This window comes from Cyprinodon tularosa, unplaced genomic scaffold (assembly GCF_016077235.1).
Source record: "Cyprinodon tularosa strain WSP-4 unplaced genomic scaffold, ASM1607723v1 ctg108, whole genome shotgun sequence".
In the NCBI taxonomy this organism is placed as follows: Eukaryota; Metazoa; Chordata; class Actinopteri; order Cyprinodontiformes; family Cyprinodontidae; genus Cyprinodon; species Cyprinodon tularosa.
In genome coordinates, this window is record NW_024037871.1 from 1,190,935 (window position 1) to 1,207,347 (window position 16,413).

At 39.3% G+C, this 16,413-nt stretch overlaps 1 protein-coding gene across 2 annotated transcripts in view; it reads right to left on the bottom strand.

Annotated features, from left to right (window-relative positions):
* The window catches only part of mxi1 (max interactor 1, dimerization protein), a 49,676-nt gene that overhangs the window by 21,956 nt on the left and 11,307 nt on the right, over positions 1-16,413 (bottom strand). For both annotated transcript variants that reach the window (XM_038291245.1, XM_038291254.1), the window contains exon 3: positions 10,323-10,352. In XM_038291245.1, coding sequence (XP_038147173.1) covers positions 10,323-10,352 — 30 coding nt within the window. The remainder of the gene's footprint in view (positions 1-10,322; positions 10,353-16,413) is intronic.

Below are 16,413 nucleotides of genomic sequence, written 5' to 3' on the forward strand. Positions count from 1 at the left end.
GAGAATAGAGGGGGTTAGATTTGTTCTCCGTGAGGCTGGGCAGAGAGACTGTAGGGCTGAAACCCATCACTAAGGGACGGATTAGTTCACACGTGCACACTGCCTTTTCATCTGCTCCACTGACAAAGGTTGGAAGAGAGCACAAAGGGAAGAAGGAGAGAGACAGGGACACGGAGCAAATGAAAGGGATGAGCAAAGAGATTGAGGAAGGCGGCGATGGGGGATTGGTGGAGGAGAGGTGGACAGAGGGACATTGAGAATGGAGATGGGGAAGTGATTTTGGCTTCACAATGATCCCGCCACTAAAAAGATGAACAATTATCCTGAATCCAGAACAGCAGAACACGACTCTCCAAAACACAGGCTTCATTTTCTGTAATTAAAAAGGCGACAGAAATGTGGCCACGGCCCAAAAAAGGTGCTTTGTTCAAAGCATGTGAGATCCAGTCTCATATTCTACAGCGTAGTCCTGTCAGAGCTCAACCTTCTCACTTTTGTGTCTCCATCTAATTTCTTCCAAAAGAGATGGGAGATATAACCTAGAAATCCTATAATCTCTGAATTTACATAACACAGACGTTCTCTACATAACAGAACCTACAAACTTGTCTTAATGAGCCCCCCCCACCCCCCCATCGGTGAGGCTGGTAGAATTACCGTTTCGTGACTTAATTTATACTTACATGAAATAAAGGCATTCCCTCAAGGCTTTGATGATGCGAAAGTTAGAGGGCGGAGACTTCTATCCCCCCATTCTATAGCTCTTTGCTCCTATTGGTTCAAAGCTAACCTCTATGATTGGTCCACAGCCGGTGGTGTTTCCCCCTTTCCCCAGCTGTGGGGCTAAAAATAGAAGCCACAGTCATATTTAGCAGCCCGTTTTTTAAACAGCCACCTTCTTACTCGTTATTTTCATCCCTAACTAAAAAGCATATGGGTCAACGTGGCAGCCTGGTGAAAGAATACGGAAAGTCAGCAGAGACATTCCTTCCTGGAAGGCTCTGTACTGTGTTAACATGTTCAGAACTCAGGTTGGTCAGGCTAATAATCTAATGTGGGAGGAAGGAGGTATTGTTCCGAACATTAAGGATCAGCCTGAACGTACCATAGCTGATTAATGGAGTCAATTAGAACACCAGCAAACAATAAAAGCAGACAGTTTGCATTTTACTGCTGAAAATGCAGGAGAGGCAGATTTGCTTTTTTAAAGCTGAATAGCTCCATCACTCTTAACTGTAACACATTATAATCTGTGAATAATATGGGCTCAACTAGGAGGCTGAAAACTACTCATAGTGAACCAGTGCAAAGCAAAAAAAATAAATTGTTGTGATTCGAGATTTTTTTGTAAGATCCAACAAATACTAGTGAATGATGATTAAGTGGAAGGTAAGTACTATATGGGTGAGAAAAAAACGAAAGGTGTGGGAATACAAGTGTGCATAGGCCTGTCGCTATAATCAATAAATCAATTAATCACACGATAATTAAAAACTATCCATGTCATTTCATTTATTGGGTATATCGTCTCTGCCTGTGTTTTTCCTTTTTTTCTATTGATGACGCTGGATGAAAAGGCTTAACTCTGGTGCTATCCACTGACCCCTCCCCTTCTTCATTTTTGAGGAGGGAGGACTATCGCATCAGGTAGTCAGCGCGCATCATTTTGTACTTCTGCAGCTTTAGAGCCCCATGAGGAGTTAGAGGAGTTAGCAAGGTAAAAAAAAAATACATCTTATGTTGGGGGGAAATCTCGAAATGGAACTGGTTTCAAAGTCGAGCACAACAGCCGCAGTGTTGGAGTATTTCTGATTCAAACCAAAACCGCTGAACCTATGCGAGCCAGTATGTCGCATTTGTCATAAAACAGTAGCAACTAAGAGCAGCAATACAACCAACCTACACATGCACCTAAAGCACAACCACCCAGCAAAGTTTCTCCAGCTGGGGACAAAAAGTACAAGCGGTGGCCCGCCTGCGTCTTGAAGTTCGTGACAGTCCACCATCACTGAAGCAATTAATCGACAGGCAGCATACAAAAAGGACGGCGCAAAGTGGCGAGCTCTCGCAGACAGCATAGTTCATTTAATTGCTAAAGAGATGCTTCCATTTATTATTGTTGAAAAGCCGGCATTTCGAAAAATGTTGCAGACATTTGATTGAAAACATACATATCACAAACGTGATATGTTGTACATACGTTTTTATTTCCACCATGGTTTTATCTTGTGTTTAGTTTTTATTCAAGTGTATTTTCAGTTAACAGAGACTGAGAGTCCATTGATTTTTATTTCTCGTTTTATTTTGTTAACCAGTTCCAGTGTTAAGTGTTCTGTTGAAAATAAAGTGTGTTTATCAGGAAAATGCATGCATTATTATGTCATTTCCATTAAATCAGTGTAAAAAGGTCTTAAACCAATATTATCATTTATCGCAATAATTTTTGAGACAATTAATCTTTCAGCAAAATTTGTTATCGTGACAGGCTTATGTGTGCATTAATCTTCAGTCGAATCTAAAGAGCATCTTTCACTTGGAATTACAGTTTCAGCTCTTAGAGTAAACCTGTTCCAGCATTTCACATATTGGGAGTAATATTTATCCTTTGTTTTTTCAAAATGGCTCCAATTCTAGTCTGTACTTTAACTAGGCCATGTTTGCATGTGGAAATCTTTAGGTGTGTGTCCTTCTTGCAGACAAACTTACACTGTAGGCTGAAGCCCTTTGCAGCCTTAATGCAAAGGTTTTCTTCCAGGCTGCTCATAATTGAGCATTACCTTACTTCCCATCAACTGACCAGCTTCCCTACGATGTAATGTTGCCATATGATGCTGGTAAATAGTTTAAATTGATTCCACCAAAAAGTAGATACTTGTGGTATTTCAATATGAATGTTCAAGCATTACATTTCATTTATTTTATAGATAGATGCTGATTTAAATGGTTTTAAGGGTTACCCAAAAAACTGTGATATGCAAGAAAATACATGTTAAATATTAAGGTCAAATAAAATTTGACACAATACAACTTCCTCCCACCACTGCAGCCCAAAGATGTCAAGCAGACCTCAACCTATTTCCATCGTCTGACTGCATTGGCAGGTGAGAACATCCCTCTTGGTAATTATAGAACTGAACGGTTCTCTGTCCAGAAATCAGGAGTACGGATTAGGCTTTCATGCTACTCAAGGCGTCCTGTTGTCAGGTTTGTTTGACCGATTACCTAGCACATCTCATTAACCTGTCAATTACTTCCTGGTCCTCTGGGACAATCGTTAGGTAAGCCAGAGCCAAGGGAGGCTGTCAACAACATGAACTGTGTGGCCTCTACAGTTGAAAACATCCCGGCACGTGTGTTCTATCAAGCTGTACTCACTGGACCAAAGATCAGGCCCAGTAAGCTGCTTTTCTAAGGAAAGAAAAGCTTACAAGTTGTCACGCTGGTCAGAACAAACGGTTCCTGTTTTTGGCCCTGCAGCAGAGCCTGAGAATAGGCAGTGCTTAGTGGGAAGATAACACAGAGATTGGTTAGAAAAAAAATTATTTTTAAGGCAACATCAGCAGAGAAAGGAATAGAGACTAGATTTTATTCATGTGTGAATGATCACTGCAACTTAAGGTAAATGAAGCCCTTTTGCATTGACCTATAATAAATTAAATTCTGTTTTAATTTTTTTTTTTTTTCCATAAGAGGATGAGAAGCTGTTAAAGAAATTGAGGAATAAACATGACTGTGTTTCATTTAGTGAGAAACAGGAAATTAAACCTAAACACTGAATAACTTTAAATTGAAGTTTTGCATCCCTTTACACAACATATATAAACAATTACAGTAGATAAGAAACCGAAAGTATCCATAAATCAAAATTGTTAATAATAATTGGAAGCATGATCTAATTGGACTGAGTTAAGTTTAATCAAGCAAACTGTTAAAGGCCCAGAAATATTAATTGGACGATGTCTGTGCAGAAAGCAATGCAAATATGTACAAATGCAGCAAAGCAAACATAAACATCGACTTTGAAACATTATCTTAAGAGAGCTCCAAATAAAAATGAATTACAAAATAAAACACAACCCAGCCAGCTCTTTAAAGGGTGAACAATTTACCAACTGACTCCAAATTGGAAGTAACAGCCGTTGCTTCTTTTTAACAGAGATGTAGCAGTAAAAATGCTTGCATCCCGAATGATTGATGCATGCATGCTCATGATGTTGCACATAAAGCGAGGATCCTCTGCAGCTCAACAAAAAAAAACTAAAAAGTAGGACACAAAGCTGCACTATAATCAACTGCATTGAGGACCCTCCCAAACATATTAAAATTTGCTGATTAGGGACATTATGCCTCCCGCTTACCTTTATTGAAGATGGGAAAACAACTGTCCATGAGCAAACAAACTTCTTGAAGGCCACAAAGGCTTTATTTCAATATGTTAGCCTGATTCCACCAACTTCACGTCAGGAAGCATGAGCAGCAGCTTTTCAAAGACTCCACAAACTATACATGTTTTGCTAAACTCCACCAGGACCAAAATATTTAGCAGGTAGATGAGAGCTCCATACATAGCAGGAAATCTCAGTTTAGCTAAATATCTGCCAGAGTGTAGACATGGCTTAAAAACAACTGTACCGCAAGTGCACAGAACAATGAGGCCAGTATCAGACCATGATTATTTTAACCATTTAGCCCCGAATAGTTATGAAAGAGCAGCTGGTCGTAGGGGACCGAAGCCTGGCGGTTTAAAGGTCAATGCCAAATAGGGCAGTGAAGCCAACTGATGTGGACATCTCTGTAATGTCATGTATGTCGCCAAAGCAGGACTGGGACCAAGTGCCTTCTTTTACACGCAACCACTGTGTTTTACTAATTGCTTGCATACTTAATCCCATAAGAATCCACCAGAGGCAGATACTGATAATGCACCAGCTACTAAAATCTTTCCATGCGAAATGCCATGCAGTTAGAAAGAAACTTGGTACCAGTCTGGCTTTTGCAGCAGGGTAAAAATCTGATGGTATGATGGACTTAAATGCTGAGCTGTGCGTTTTTCCCTATGAAGGATAATTATTTCTGCATTCAAAATTACATTTTTGTGATCAAAGTAGTGAAAAAGAACAAGCCTACAGGCCTTTTCTTGTTAAACCAAACTAAAGCTGCATAATTAGGTGACATGTGGAAGCTGAATAAGGCTCTTATGAGGTACAAGATCAAAGCAGCAGAGCGAGCAGCGCATGTTATCTCCTTCCAAGTATTTGGAATGAGTTGGTGGAGTTCTTTTTCAATGCCTTTTATCCACCTTTAGAGGTCTCCGCTGTCTCTGCTAGTCTGCACATCGCAGAGGTTATCAACACCTGTGCCAGGCGTGCAAGGCAGATCGTCTCGTTGGCTGCAGATACACAGGCTTGATAAGTCTTGGAAAATGCTGCGGTCAGGTCTCAAGATGGATCAGAGGCTGCTGGTGCTGCTGCAGCAGAGGCTGGAGAATCATGGTATAAGCCAAACACACTTGGGTGAGCAACTACGCCTGATACGTACATCTTGCAGCAAGGCAAGGCACTGTAGGGGAATTGGATTAGCCATTAGCAACGAAAAAGGATTAGAAATGTCTGACTTTTAATGTGCTGCTTTTAAAGCCCTTCTAATCTTGGGTTTTTTTTCTCCCTCATGGAAATATGAATTAGTACGCTGTAATCAGTGTTGGGCACGTTACTTTGAAAAAGTAATTAGTTATAGTTACTAGTTACTTCTCCCAAAAAGTAACTGAGTTACTAACTGAGTTACTCCACAATAAAAGTAACTAGTTACTAGTAAAAGTAACTATTGCGTTACTTTTGCGTTTCTCGCCCCCGTAACCCTCACCACCCAGCCCCCACCTTCTCGCCGTGTGTTTCCAAAGCCAGCTGAATAGAGCGGACAACAAAGACAAGAACCTGCAGACAGTTTAGCATTTATTGCAACTCAACGTAAATGACATCAGGGGGGAACGCTATGTGAAGTTTTTTAACAGGACATTCAGATCTGGTGAGTATATGAAATTAATAACTGGGGATGTCTAATTCTGAAATCCTGTGTGTTTGGGTTGTTATAGATACTGCAACATCTATCTATCTATCTATCTATCTATCTATCTATCTATCTATCTATCTATCTAGATGTATACTCTGTGTGTGACATAAAATATGGATCTCCATCCCTGCCACAAAGGCCATCAAATAATGTTTAAAATAAAAAATACAGTAGGTTGAGAAGGCAGAGCATCCATCCATCCATCCATCCATCCATCCATCCATCCATCCATCCATCCATCCATCCAGATTTCTCCCTTTCTCCATATAGGCTATCATTTCTGGCTGTTGTCAGGTTCATTTGATCGTTCACGCTCTCCATACTTCTCCTGTGGCGCGAGCACAGAGCGACTGTTGCGCGCCTTTAGCGAGCATGCGCCTTTCCTGTCGCTAGCGCGGTGACTCTTGCCGCCTGCGCTGTGTGGAGATGCAGAGGAAACCGTTATGTGATGGGGAAACGCAGCTCTACGTAACACCGGTATTTCCATGTGGAAAACGCTGTTTTGCTGCTGGAGTCATCCTCACTCTCCATCTCTCTGTGTGTGCTGTACGTTAACACCCACCAGCAGAAACACCCACCTATTCAACTGACAGACGGAATCTCATCCTCCCCTCTCTCATGACAAGGCGCGCACCTCTGGATGACCTAAAAAAATAATCTTTAATATCTCTTAAACAAAAGTAGCACAAACAATATTTTTTTCTGCACAAATCTGCACTAACGTTGCACTAACCATTCAGTCTATTTGCAGAGTTTTTTGACGTGGGTGGGGTGTCAGCTTCACGCAGCTGCGCACGAGTCCTAACATGAAAAAAGGTTCATTGCGCGACCTAAGTAACGCGCAGTAACGGGGTGCCTGCAATGGTAACTGCGTTATAGTTACAGTCAAAGTAATTAGTTAGATTACTCGTTACTAACACAAGGTAACGGCGTTAGTAACGCCGTTACTTTCAACGCCGTTAGTCCCATCACTGGCTGTAATATAATATAATATTCACTGTATTGAGAGGCAAGCCTATTTCTATTTGTGCTGATCAGACCTTTTTATATGCTCTCCATCACTACCTTTAATATTGTTCTTATTGTTTATTGTATTTATTTATTGTATTTTATTTATTAATGAAAATATTTCTGTAGAATTTTGGAGTCTTTGTTTTTATCCTTGTGGTATCGAAAATGGTATCGAGTATTGAATATTTTCCTTAGTATCGGTATCGAGTTGAAAAGTTTAGTATCGTGACAACCCTATTAAGAACACACCAAGATAATATTTGATTAATTGGTTAATTTCTTATTTTTGCCTTACAGGCTAGACATTGTTTCAAATTTGAAATAAATCAATAAAAGTTGTAATATAGCTATTCATTTTATTTGACAACAGCTAATAACAGAAGTAGCAAAGTTGTACTCATATAGGCCTTTGAAAACCTTACTCACTGAAAAATAATAATGCCTCTGTGTTACAGATTCTGAAAGGCCTTGCAGCAAAAAATACTGCAAGCTAAAAGAGCGTAGTGGCTAAAGAAAGCGAGGTAGGAGAGCAAAATAGGTTTAGCGCCATTGGAGCACGGGAGTCAGAATTACGTCCAAGAGCAAATGTATAAAAATAGACCGGAGGGAAAAAACAAAAATGAATTAATACTCTTGTGGACGTGTCGATGCATCGGATTCGTTGGCTGTTGGTTCTATGCATCGATACAAGACTATTATCATTTACACCCCTAAACTGTCATACATCTTCAAGGTTCCTATTCCATTTTTAATTGAAGTACTTAAAAATAAATAGAAAGTGCTCATGAGGTAGTGTTCCGAACTTTAAATGTGAAGTTAAGAGCATTAACAGTGGCTGATTACCAGGCCTTTGCAGATGGAGACAAGACTGGTGGATAAGATTGGTTTCACATTCAAATATCTGCTGTTTAAATTTAAGGGAATCTGGGCAAACCAGCTGATTGGTGTGATTCAATAGTCAGCAATGAATATGACACTCATGCTAGTAATAAAAGGTGTATGCTAATTACTGACGAGAACTGGACTCCAGGTTTGGTTGTTTCCTTTCAACTCTGCTTAATAGTTCCATAGAAATTCCGGTTATGCCGGCAAACCACAACTGCAGCCCTCTTTCACTGAATCAGTTATTCATAGGAAAACTATGTAACACTTCCTGAATAACTTACAAAAAAGCCTTCATGTTGATAAGTTCTTTGTCTGTACTGTTCGGTTCTTTTTCAGCACTGAAAACCAACCAAAGATTCTTTCTGTTTGCCCATTAACAGCTTTTCTCTAGGGTCTGCTGTGATTGATATTATATTCCATTAACGGCCATTGTAACAAATCGTACAGCACAGATAAGCAACCACAGTCTAAAACATGGTGATCTCTGAAATAAGTTGGCGCTGTTATCGGAATGCATTTGTGTAGGTGGAACACTGTAAAATGCAGCCCAGCAGCTCTGGTGCTTTGATCTGCTGAGGCCAGGCGTCTCCAAAGACTGGCTATGCACGTTAGCACAGAAATGACACATCAACTCATCTACATTTAACCCAATGAATCTCCTTCCAATGTTCCAAAGCTTTCAGAGGAAGTTGCCAGGGATTGTAGTGAGAAAAAACAAGCTGAGGTGATATGTAATCACGCTGAATTGATTCATCCTCCTACGTCCCTTCAGTGTTCCCACACACTCTGAGATAATGAAACAGGAGGCATCCTTTTTTTTTTCCCCTGCTTGTAATGAACACTTTAAGTTTAGATACTCCTATTTATAGAGTCGAAGGGAACCCTTAACAGGTTGACTCGAAACCTGCAAAGTCACACAGCGTAAACATAGGTGACTCCTACGTGGGCGGTAATCTTAATCTGATAAGGGCTTCTCTCGGTTTCTTCAGAGGATGGGCTGCAAAGAATCCTAAATCTGCGTCTGTCCAAGAAGCCACAGCAGATAGGCATCAACATGGGCACCAAAATAAGCTTTTTAAAACTATGTAAAACCTTTGAAAGCATCAAGTATTTTATAGTCTTTTGAATAAAAAGCTGCCATGCTTATATTGTTCACCCATCAACAAAAATCTCACAATCATGATAAGAAAGTTTCTACAGCTTTAAGCTCAGCTTTGACTGTAAATGTGCAGATAGTTACAGCACTTACTATGAAAACTCAGTGTACCTGCAACTTTTCAGGTGAAACTCAAAATACAGACGGCTTTGTATTGTATTTAGTAAACAGTTTCTGCATGAAGAGCAAGAACCAAAGCTTCTAGTAGGTGCAAAGAAAGAACAAATGTTGCATATTTCTACGCCTTAATGCTAGACCAAACTTAGTTGAAGTTCAAACAAGCAGCCACACCAGAAACAGATATGACAAGCTTCTGTAACACTAATCACTAATGATACTCACACGCCAGGCCAAAAAAAGCATTGTTATGGAAGAAGGAAAATGACTTGAACAGACTTACAAGTTACATTGCATTGTGAAGAGATCTGGGTATTTGTTCCGCCATTGTTTTTATGCAACAGTGTCTAGTTGCACATCAGCAAACATCAAAAAAGTTGCTCTACAAACCTCATTCACACAGCTAAGATAACAACACCCCCCAAAGGCATGTTATCATTATAAGGCTGAGAACTTGAAACTTTCTCATCGTATGGTCACTAGTCTTCTCTCTGAGCTACAACTGTGTATACATATATATATATATATATATATATATATATATAGGAATCATTTAAGAATTTATTTTATAAGTATAAAATTTATTGTTGAAGAGAAATTGCAGACTCTGAGAATTTATAGTTGGGGGAAGCTGCTTGTCGATAATTATTCCAAACCTTCGACTTTATCTAAAAACCTAAACCAGACCTCTGAACAAAGACTCAAAGCTGAGAACAACACAATAACAAAGGATGAGTTGCATGCAGACATTCAGATGGATGCAAAAGCCACAAGGACTTTATAAACGTGACTTTGTGCTTCAGCCTTTGCACACAAAGGAGAAGAGAGAGCAAACATCAGAGGTTGGGGCAGTAGGGCGTTGCATAAACACGCATGAGGATGTCAATGTTAGTTTGTTGCTTTTAAAAACAGCTGTTGAAGATGTAGAGCTTACTTCAAGAAGATGGCAAACTTGTTTCACAGAAAAGTGAAAGTGAAACAAAATGAACTCGTTCACCTGTAAGGCCAAGGTGTGGCTGTGTGTGTGAGGTTTTCCCTGTACTATAAACATGAAATGTTATAAGATAAAATAATGCCAACTCACCTGTTTTTTTCAAGTTCGTTGTGTGTTGACCTGAAAAAAAAAATAAAAAATACAGAAAACATTAGCAGTCAATAAATATCACAGGGGAGCTCTTCACAAACAGAAAGATAAATATGGACTGGATTTTGAGGAAGTTAAAAGCATAGAAAACATTCCTGAGCATTACACTAAAACAAGAAAAGATAAAACATTTGCATTTTTGTCCTGGTGCGTCATGATAAGGTAATAAAGGCAGCCTTCTAATGCAGTAAACACATGAAATAAATGGAATAAAGCAACTTTTTAAAATGTTTTATGAACTGATCAACAGTCAAAGATCCTGTTCCTTAAAATTTTAAGTAATAAATAAACATGGCCTCCATGCCCTTTTCTGTCAAGGAACCACAATTTTGCAAACCCCAGATGACAAAGGATTGCTAAGCTGCACAAGCAGGGCCCTCATAACACGCCACCACTGCATAGTTTTAATGCATTAATTTAGGTGTTTTTAAATTCAGATAAGGTTATGAGATAGATCCAAATGAATTAAATAAGATCTGAGCCAAAATGCCCCACTGAACCACCTGATGACAAAACATTTTGGAGTTTAAACAAGGTTCATACAGTAACGAGTAACCCTAATTTAATGCTTTTTAATGCTCTTAGAAATAATTTTAATGCCATCAACATTGACTCAACAATGACTCTCATATATGGCAAAATCCTTCGTCATCTTTACTGTCGACAGGCCGCAGCCATGTCCCAAATTCCTTATTTCAGCCACTTTTGTTGAAATTTGTAGGAAAAGCATTTTCTCTAGCTTTTCCTCCGCCTCGAACTTCTTTTCCGAACATAGGGGTTTACGATTAACCGGAAGCATTTCCGCACAAACACGGAACACAAGTTATTTCTGATTTATCAACTGTTTTTTTCTTAGATCGAAAACTTTTGTATGATCTGGTGAACTGTAAAGTGCCTTGAAACGACATGTATTTTGAATTGGCGCTATAGAAATAAATGAATTGATATATCTGACACAATTTTTTTTTTTACTTTTTTCTTTTTAAATAAAGCATTTTAAATGCCATGATAATAGCATTTAATGAATTTTAATGCCAATTAAGGCCTTGATAAAAAAAATAATAATTTAATGACTTTTAATGACATTAAACCCTGTTAAATATAATCTTTAATGATCATCGTAATCCCTTTTATTTTTATTTTTTTTCGGAAGGTTCACACATTTCTTCTTGTCTTATAATTCTGCTGTGATCCAGCATGGAAAACAGCTGCCAATGCTTGTAGCTTTATTTCCCCTGGTTTTAAGATTTGGATCAGGGTTGAATACAAAAGGAAAATCCAATGAAGGCTCAGATTTGCAAAATGAAAACCAACTCAAGCGAAAGAAAACCCAACATACTAAAGACTTGACATGAGCAAATATCCACATGACATCCAGGCATTCACAGCAGCATCATAAAGCCTCTTACTCAGTAATGCACAACAGAGCTCTGAGGATGCATGTGACATCGAAGGCACTTATGCTTCCACTGAGTACAGTATTAAATCCAAAGTGTGTGATTGCTGCTGGGCATGCAGTGCCGTACGCAGCAGCATCCCGGGCTCAGTCCTGTGTTATTAATGTAAAGTGAATCAGCTGGTCCCTGAGTGTCTTTGTATGGCAACAAACTGAGACCAGACACGGCCTCCTCCTGATTCTTAAACTGCTTTCTTTTAATGTGGTTCAGGTTCTTGGGTACAGCGTAATTTACTCCCCTACATGGTGGCAGTTCGAGACTCTTTAACTATAGAATTTAAATATTTTTCATTTGGATGTAAAGCAACAATTAGGTATATAGAGAAGGAAAAAAAGTATTGGAAAAAACAAAAATACAACATTGAAATCTTTTTTTTTTTTTTTACTGTTGGTGTTTACGTTCCAACTGTGAGCTGCAGAGAACCTCAGTCTGTATGGAAGAACTCCAAGAAGAAAGCCTGATCACAGTTTTCCACAAGACATCCAGCAGACAGCTAAAAAAAAAAAGGAAGGAGGAGTTCTGACCAGATTAGGCCAAAATTTAATTCCCTAGCCTTTAAGCAAAACTCTAACCTTACAGTACATTGTTGCGGGACTTGTGAATTCAAAAACTCCTGAAAATCCACCTTGCCAGGGGCTGATAGATGCATTAGCCTTGAATAAAGAAATGTTACAAACCAATGGAAGGCAGTAATGTGTATGACATAAATCAGTGGCGGCAGACTGAAGCAAAACAAACTTGATTGTGCCAATAAATGTACTTGTATACGTTACTAATTAGAGTGTTTTAGCTGGAATACCTTCTATTGCTTTTCTTAAAAAATAAAAAAAGAGCAAAATTAAAGGATTTTTGCCTTCGCGAATGAGTCTGATGACTGTGTGTTCTCCCTATCTGTTTTTAGACATTTGTCAATCAACTCTGCTCATTGTGAAACAAATCGAGAATCTGCAGAGGGATCCTATAGTTATAATCATGTCGCCTATTGCCGCTCCTATGGACGACAAAGTGGCTAAGGCTGAGATGTTTGGCCTTACTGCTGTAAAACTTGGCTACTACTACTGCTGTGATTGGCTAAAAGCTTGACATGGGGTTCCACTTGGTAAATACCCAATCAGCTGATAGAATTGAACTGAATGTCCCAAACTTTTCTTTCCACAGGAGCCCTTCCAGGTAGATACTGTGTCAAATTCAAATTGAACTACACCTACCGATCTGGTTTATGCCAAATTAGCAAAACTCTAAATGACACAGAAAACGAACGGTGCATTCTGAAACAAGGCAGGGACAGCACTATGTTTTGGGCGTGCTTTTTGATAGGGAAGCTGGTGGGAGTTCATGGGAGAATTGACCTAAATTCAGGCCAATCCTTGAAACAAACTTGTTTGAGACTGAAACAAACCTGTTCAGACATACCACATAAGACCTGCAGTAACAAAATATGTTACTTTCCCTTCATGTCATGGACCACATCATGTTGGTCTAACATAAAAAATGTATAAAACCATGCATTTATGTTTGGGCCCGATACAATATAAATATGTAAAAAATAATGAAGGTAAATGACACGTGAAGCAATATCCCCTTTACAACAGAAAAATACTCTCAAATAGCTCTGTACATCAACACAACAAGACCTTACCATTGTGGCAGAGCAAGAACAGAGTACAGACAACATCTTTGACAAGAAAAATACATTACTCCAGATATGCTGGCCAGAGCTCTTTACCTGTAACTCGGAGTGCCTTGGCAGTTGCACATGACCTCTAAAGGTATTAACTCACATCATCAATATCTCTGCTGCCATGCTTAGAAACGCTCTACCATACAACATCCAGTCACATTCATTGCGATGTGAGTCAAGATGAATTTACCAAATGTAACCAATGTAGACGCCCAGAATTTGCACAAATACTCCTTTTGAAAAGGCAGCAGCTCTCCAGACATGTACATCTGCTTAAGTGTTTCGCAAACAGGAGATGAACACAACCATAATTTTCATAATTTGCGTCAATATCTGTCACAGTGCCTGAGCTTCATCTGGGTTGCTTAGTAACCCACATCCCCTTTGCAGGACAATAAAACCCTGTGTTTACCAAAACTGTGTTTGATTCCAGTCGATTGTTCCTTAGGCCATAGGCTGAAGCCTGTATCGTTCAGGTTCGCTCCACCTATTTAGGGACTACTAAATGACAACTACAATAAAATCCTAAGTGCATTTTGAGCCCATAACCAAAAGTTCTCCAATCACTTTGCGCCAGTATTTTTACAGTAATTACTTAAAAGTGTAACTATATCGGTAGCCTGATCACACCGTTAATCTATGCTCGAATCAATCCGCCTAGCCGTTAGCCAATCAGAGTGCGTCCTTCAGGTACGCTCTTCCACTTCAGAAGCGGAAAGAGGAGTACAACAACAAACATGGCGGCCCCCATGGAGCAGAGCGTTCCCGTTGGATCAGACAGAAAACGCAAGAAAAATGTGGATTATATATGCATCACACACATATCATCGATGGACAAAGAACGGACACAGCCACTGACAGTTGTTCGTTGGAAGAAGCTGGTTGTATGTGCCCGTAAGTGGCTAGAAATTGACGGAATCGACCGCACCTTGGCGGAGGCTGTATGTGTACACGATGAGTCCGCCAGAAATAACAATGACGATTCCACGTCAACCCTGGCTTGTTCAGAAGACTCTTTCTGGCTTCTTAGGGGGAAAAAACTTGGTTTTCATCCAACTTGTTATAGGCGTTTCATCGATAAGAAACGAATTGCCAGTGCTGAAAAACTAGCAGAAAAACGGGGAGCATATGGTGGTGACAACAATGGTTCTGATTCTGATCACGAGTCTTCCACAGCCACGTCCACGACAAGCCGGCCACCATTGTAAAAACAGTTGAGATCCACGACTAAATCATTGAGGTCTGGCAATGTACTTCCTGCTGTCTGTATAATTTGCAAGAGGGCTGACCACTTTGTGAAAGAAGGACACAAGACAAAGAAAGAAAAAATGGTCCAAGCAGAAACTATAAATGCTGGTGAGTAGATAATTTGCAGATTGCATCTTTGTTTGTGGCTTATAACCAAAAGCAAAAGTAATACATATGTTGATTTAAAAAAATGCATGTGTAATTGGTGCCAGCCCAAGCCTGCTCTTTTCATTGTGAAGTAAGCGTATGAAGGCTATGTGTAGGGCCTCAAAAATAATAAAAGGCATTATTATGAACTTGAAGTGATGATAGGCAATTAATTCATTTGTCAAATAATGGTTAGATTTTAAATTTGTCACCCAACTACCAGTTCAGTCTCGTAAAACAGAGAAAAAGTATTTGATATTATTTGTTGGCAGCTGGTTTATGATTGAACTTTTTTAACTCTCTCTTTGCTAGGGAGTTTGGTTAAAGCAACTGAACTGCAAATGGATGAATCCATCCTCAAGGATGTAAGTGGAAAAGATGCTACAAAGAATATACAAGATTTCTGGGGGCTACAACAAGTGATGAAAGGTAAATTTCAGATAATTCAAGTAGAATATTTGTGAAATACAAATACTTGAGAGTGAACCATATATTGATGGTAGGGTTACATTCTGGGCTTAAACATTTTTGAAAGTTGATTATTCTTACAAATTAAGCCCAGTTTATAGAGAAATTATATTGTAGTAAAAAATGTAGAATACACATTTGGATGCAGTTTTAAATAAAACATTTTAACCATAAATTTGTATGAAAAGAGATATTCTATCATTGTTAATTTTAAGATTGAGTAAGCATTTTAACTCATCTGTATTTTGCATTGTTTCACACAGTATGCCAGAAGCCTGGGAGTATGCCACTGTGTACACAGAATGAATTTTGTGAATTTGGGCACAGTTGATTAAAAAACAAGAAATCTTCAGGATGAAAAAGCTCTCTTCCCTGTTCCAGAAAATGATACAAGAACACCATGGTCAAGGAAGTGACAGGTAATTATGATTCATTAATAGATTTTGATATTATTCACATCAGGGCTGCACAATGGTGCAGTGGGTTGCCCTGTTGCCTTGCAGCAAGAAGGTCCTGTGTTCAAATCCAACCCTGGGTCTTTCTGCATGGAGTTTGCATGTTCTCCCTGAGCATGTGTGGGTTCTCTCCAGGTACTCCAGTTTCCTCCCACAGTCCAAAAACATGACTGTTAGGCTAATTGGCTTCTCTAAATTGTCCTTAGGTGTGAATGGTTGTTTGTCCTGTATGCCTCTGTGTTGCACTGTGACAGACTGGCGACCTGTCAGGGTGTACCCCGCCTCTCGCCCAGTGAACGCTGGAGATAGGCACCAGAAACCCCCGCGACCCCATGAAGGATAAAGTGGGTTGGATAATGGATGGATGGATTATTCACATCAGCATATATTTATTATTCCTTGTCAATTTTTCACAGATCAGATCTTCTGAAGAAAAGACTGAGGCAAGACTTTTCCCAACTAAATTTCTACAAGCCTCCGAGGAAAAACCTGAGTGAAATGGTATTTACAGAAGCTACAGAACTTCTCAACAAGGGTTCATCAACTGAACCTGAGTCATCAGGATCGCAAGAGAC